The sequence below is a fragment of the Aptenodytes forsteri genome, unplaced genomic scaffold (assembly GCF_000699145.1).
Source record: "Aptenodytes forsteri isolate BGI_AS27 unplaced genomic scaffold, ASM69914v1 Scaffold158, whole genome shotgun sequence".
Taxonomy (NCBI): Eukaryota; Metazoa; Chordata; class Aves; order Sphenisciformes; family Spheniscidae; genus Aptenodytes; species Aptenodytes forsteri.
Genome location: NW_008794601.1, coordinates 1,664,471 through 1,668,668, shown reverse-complemented (window position 1 = coordinate 1,668,668; position 4,198 = coordinate 1,664,471). Strand labels below are relative to the sequence as shown.

The window sequence follows — 4,198 nt, the reverse complement described above, 5'->3', positions numbered from 1 at the left end:
GCGGGGTGGGGCGCGCTGCGGGGGTGCAAGGGGGTGGGTGCTGAGGGAATTGGGGTGCCTGGGGAAGGGGGGTAGGTGGCAAGGGGTGCGCCCCGGGAACGGCCGATGTTGGGCCCTGATCCCTCGCACAGTCACGCCTGTCGCTTGTTTAACCGGGTGGATGGAGGCCCCAGCTGTTAGTGTGGACCTGGGGGGGTCGGAGCTGCGCACGCGGCGTTTAACAGCTTAATTGGCGTTAGGCAAAGTACAGAAAAATGCATATATTCGGGGAACCAACGTTTCAGACTGATATTGCTGAATTCTACGTGCTTACCTTAAAATCCAAGAAACCAAATGCAAAAAACGTTAGCGTCTTAAATTTTGGAATTAAACTGCTAATACTTGTTGCAACACTTACAGCAAAACGATCACAGTGTGATTGTGCTTAACGTATTTTATACTAACATGAAGTTTAAGTTTGATAAAGAGTGAAAGCATAGCCTTGTATTTCCTTGCTCGTGAAACACTTCTGTTGCAGGTTTATATTGCTGTGCATTTTTCTTCATAGTGCTAGCCTTTTGTGTCCTTTCTGTGTAGCTTTTTGGGGAGAAGGACTTTCCCTTTCCACCACGCTGTGAAACACCTTGTTCCAGGAAAAACCTAGATTTGGTAGAAGTTTGAGAATGGCAACGAACTCTTGCTCTTACCAAATACCTATTAAAAATCTCTTTTTCTTTTTGATAGGTGTCTGTAATTGCAGGAGAGCAAAGGCTGACTGAAAGTTTCTTAAAATAAATCACTAGCAATGCACAGACGATCTAAGAATATAAATGCTCCCCTGGAAGTTAAAGAAAATGAGAGTAGATATACTGAAGAGAAGGAAGGGGCCTCTTTCCCTCATCTGTCAAAAGACCAGAAGGTTTCCAAAGTGACTAAATCAAAAGTCATAAAGGCATCCAAGAAGGAGAATTTAAGTGATGGGAACCATGTGCAGTTGCAAAAATGCACCCTGAAATGCACCAAAGGCCTCAAGAAGGAATCATACCACAGCAAGAAGGATGTTGTTAGCTGTCAGTTTACTGAATGCTTCTTTGATGCGCTAAAAGGGGATGTGGTTGGTGAACCTACCTTGCCTTTGAACAATAAGGAAAATTTTTCAAGAAGTAGACCTGTTTCTTTGGGGGATGAATGCTACTTGACACCTAGTAGGGACAAAGCAGAAGAAAAATCTGATTGTGGAATATTGGAGAAACAGAGGAAAAAACCTGTTGATTTTGCAACTGTAACAATTGCTGAATTTGGGATTACTCAAGAAAGCTTTACTAAACGATCTATAGGTAAGGCTGGAGTGACTAATGACTGTTGTCCTTCTCAGAGGGACATCTGGAGGTAATCTAGTCCAACCTCTTATCAAAATCTTCAATTTAGGTCAGGTTCAAGCCATCTGGCTGAGTTTGAATATGTCCAAGGATAGGACTGTGATAGGAAGTTGCTTTAATTCCCTATTTAACTTTTTTCTCTCCAGTTGATTAGGTGTCAGTGAGTTTCACAAGGGAGTAGTAGGACAAATTCTGCAAGTATTGGTAGACAGTTCCTTAACTAGCAATTGAAAAAGTAAAAGAAGACAGGTCCTCACTTGGGATATAGTTTAGTTAAATATTAACTTGCTTTTAGGAAGTTAATTTGCTTTTGCTCAGGAAGGTTTCTTGAGCTGAGCAGCTAACTTCGGATGTTTTCATAAATAGCATAAATCACTCTTAAAACAAAAAGAAAAAAAATTACCATTTTAAAGCTGTAGGTATTCTTACAAAAAAAATTATTTTTTTCTCTCTCTCTTCCTGTCCCCGTTTCAGGGAAGTCTCCGACTTCATTAAAATTCAGACGAAGATCAACAGTTGGGGTACGGGGGTCACCAGAAAATAATGCCCTTATTCGATACCTTGCCCAACAGAGAAGCAACAGGCAAAAAGAAGCTTTTACACAGGTGAGAGTCAGTCTCAGTTTAGTTCCCCCAGGAATCAACATAGACTGGCAGAAAGAGAAGGCAATTCTCAGGAAGAAGCCAGTAGAAGGAGTAACCATGGCCTTAATTTCGTTGACTTCCCTTGGACACCTTACTCTAGAATAAGGGCATGTTACAGGTTTGTTTGTGTAGAGTCTGGAGTCTTTTCTCCATGTCTAGCTTGCTCATATATTTTAAGTTTTGTTTACCATAACCTTTACTTTCCTGCATTTGCCATGCTTGATTTTTGGCGAATTAAAGTGTTGATAGTTCAAAGTGAAGTAAATACTAGCATGGGTGACTTGTTTTTTAATCGGACTTGTTCTTAACTCAAACTGGCACAGACTGTCAGAAAACAAATTCTGGATATGGCCTAGAGGGACAGATTATGAAAGGCAGTAAGACTTAACAGATTTCTTGATACAGTTCCTTTTTTGCATGGCTTTACCGTACAACTAAAATTGTGGCCAGATTAAATACAAGATTTGCTTTTTCTCCGAGTTTGTTTTATGCCAAAGTACAAATACAAAGTAATAAAGCCCATGTCATCTTGCGGGGGGGAAAAAGTCTCATGAGGTTAATTTTATTTCAGCAGGTTAGTCCTTTTCAACATGAAAATGTCAGGTCGTTGAAGGACAAAATAGATGCCTTTCAAACATCTTTTAAATCAGTACAAGAAGCTGAAGGGGAGACTGGCTTCTCTGGACTGCCACAGGTGGATGATGCTTCCTGGGAAGCAGTCTGTTGTAAGTTGATTATATTTCTGGTCAATGATTTATCTTAAACATTAAGTCTTCCTTTAGGCCAAAAAGTACAAAAATACAAACATTTAATATAAAACAAAAAAAAATTTCCTTTATAAGGGTTGGCACAGGTTTTTTTGTGTTTGGTTTGAGGTTTTTTGTTTGTTTAAACCTATCTTATTTCTTAGTGCATCCTGAATAGTGGTTTCTCAGAATAACCCCCGAAGAAAAATGAAGACTAGTATTTTTTGTGACTGTCGCGAGCCAGGAACTTAATCCCAATTTCCTAGTTCCCAGTCCAATGCTCCTCTCCATCCATAAAGCCACATCGCCTCTGTTTTGCTTTAATTCATGTTTGGCAGTGGTATATGTCGGATTTACTTTTCACTAACCATTAGTGTTTTCACACTTTTTCCATGAAACTGATAATGGTTTTTATGACGGCTGGTTTCAGCCGAACAGTAACTGTTCTGTCCTTTGATCGTGATGTGCAAACTTTTGTTTAATAACTTTTAAGTGCAGTAATTTTAGAAATCATGTTACATTACTGTGGTGTTAACATCCTTATTTCTTAATGAAAATAGTAAGTATTGCAAAAGCAAGTCAGGGCAGTACTGTGTTAACTGTGAGAAGATGACAGTGTAAACCAAACTACAATGCTTTACTTCTCTGGTATTGGTGGTCTTAACGTTTATATGAAAAGAATAACTTGCTTTGTTTTGAAGTTTTAGTAATGTTATTTTCAAAGTAGAAGTAAAAAAAAAAAGCATGTGTTTTTCTTTTTCCTGACTAGAAAATTACCTAGCTTTTTGAATCTCACCGTACTTTTGGTGAAGAAACACAAAAAGAGCATTCATTGAAAAATCTCAAGTTTGTTTTTGTGGTTTGTTGTTTGGTATTTGGTTTGTGTTTTTTTAATTGATGCAGCTCAGAACAAAGTACCTTTTACAAAAGAGTGGAACGTGGATCAGTGGAGTGAAAAGTTCATGTCAGACAACAGTGGAGCTGATTTGAAAGAAAATTTAAGACAAAATTTGACCAACAGCAGCAAGTCTGATACCAAGATATGCACCATCTTGTCTTCACACCAAGATGTGACTATCACAGAACCTGCTGCTGCTGTTTCAAAGGTACTTCTATAAGTAGAAGAACATGGGCAAAGAACATGGAGAAAACAAATAGCACAGCAAATCTCCCTTGCAAGAATTTTATGTCTTATTATGACAAGTGAAGGGAAGCAAAATCTGGCATGGACACTGATCTATTTGGACTGATAGTGAACATAGCCTAACCTCAGATACCTGCTGCTGGCTATCCTGAGGCTGTGCTCAGTTTTCTTTTACGTGCTGTCGTGGTTTAACCCCAGCCGGCAGCTAAGCCCCACACAGCCGCTGGCTCACTCCCCCCACAGCAGGATGGGGGAGAGAATTGGAAGAGTCAAAGTGAGAAAACTCATGGGTTGAGATAAAAACAG

General features: G+C 39.5%; 2 protein-coding genes across 2 annotated transcripts in view; one reads left to right on the top strand and one right to left on the bottom strand.

Annotated features, from left to right (window-relative positions):
• The window catches only part of KCTD9 (potassium channel tetramerization domain containing 9), a 10,561-nt gene extending 10,016 nt beyond the window's left edge, over window positions 1-545 (bottom strand). The window contains exon 1 of the mRNA XM_009273055.1: window positions 445-545. Coding sequence (XP_009271330.1) covers window positions 445-545 — 101 coding nt within the window. The remainder of the gene's footprint in view (window positions 1-444) is intronic.
• Window positions 546-770: 225 nt separating this feature from the next.
• Window positions 771-4,198, top strand: part of CDCA2 (cell division cycle associated 2) — a 14,071-nt gene continuing 10,643 nt past the window's right edge. Inside the window, exons 1-4 of the mRNA XM_019470397.1 lie at window positions 771-1,316; window positions 1,833-1,963; window positions 2,577-2,727; window positions 3,652-3,854. Of these exons, the coding sequence (XP_019325942.1) occupies window positions 785-1,316; window positions 1,833-1,963; window positions 2,577-2,727; window positions 3,652-3,854 (1,017 nt within the window). The 5' untranslated portion in view covers window positions 771-784. The remainder of the gene's footprint in view (window positions 1,317-1,832; window positions 1,964-2,576; window positions 2,728-3,651; window positions 3,855-4,198) is intronic.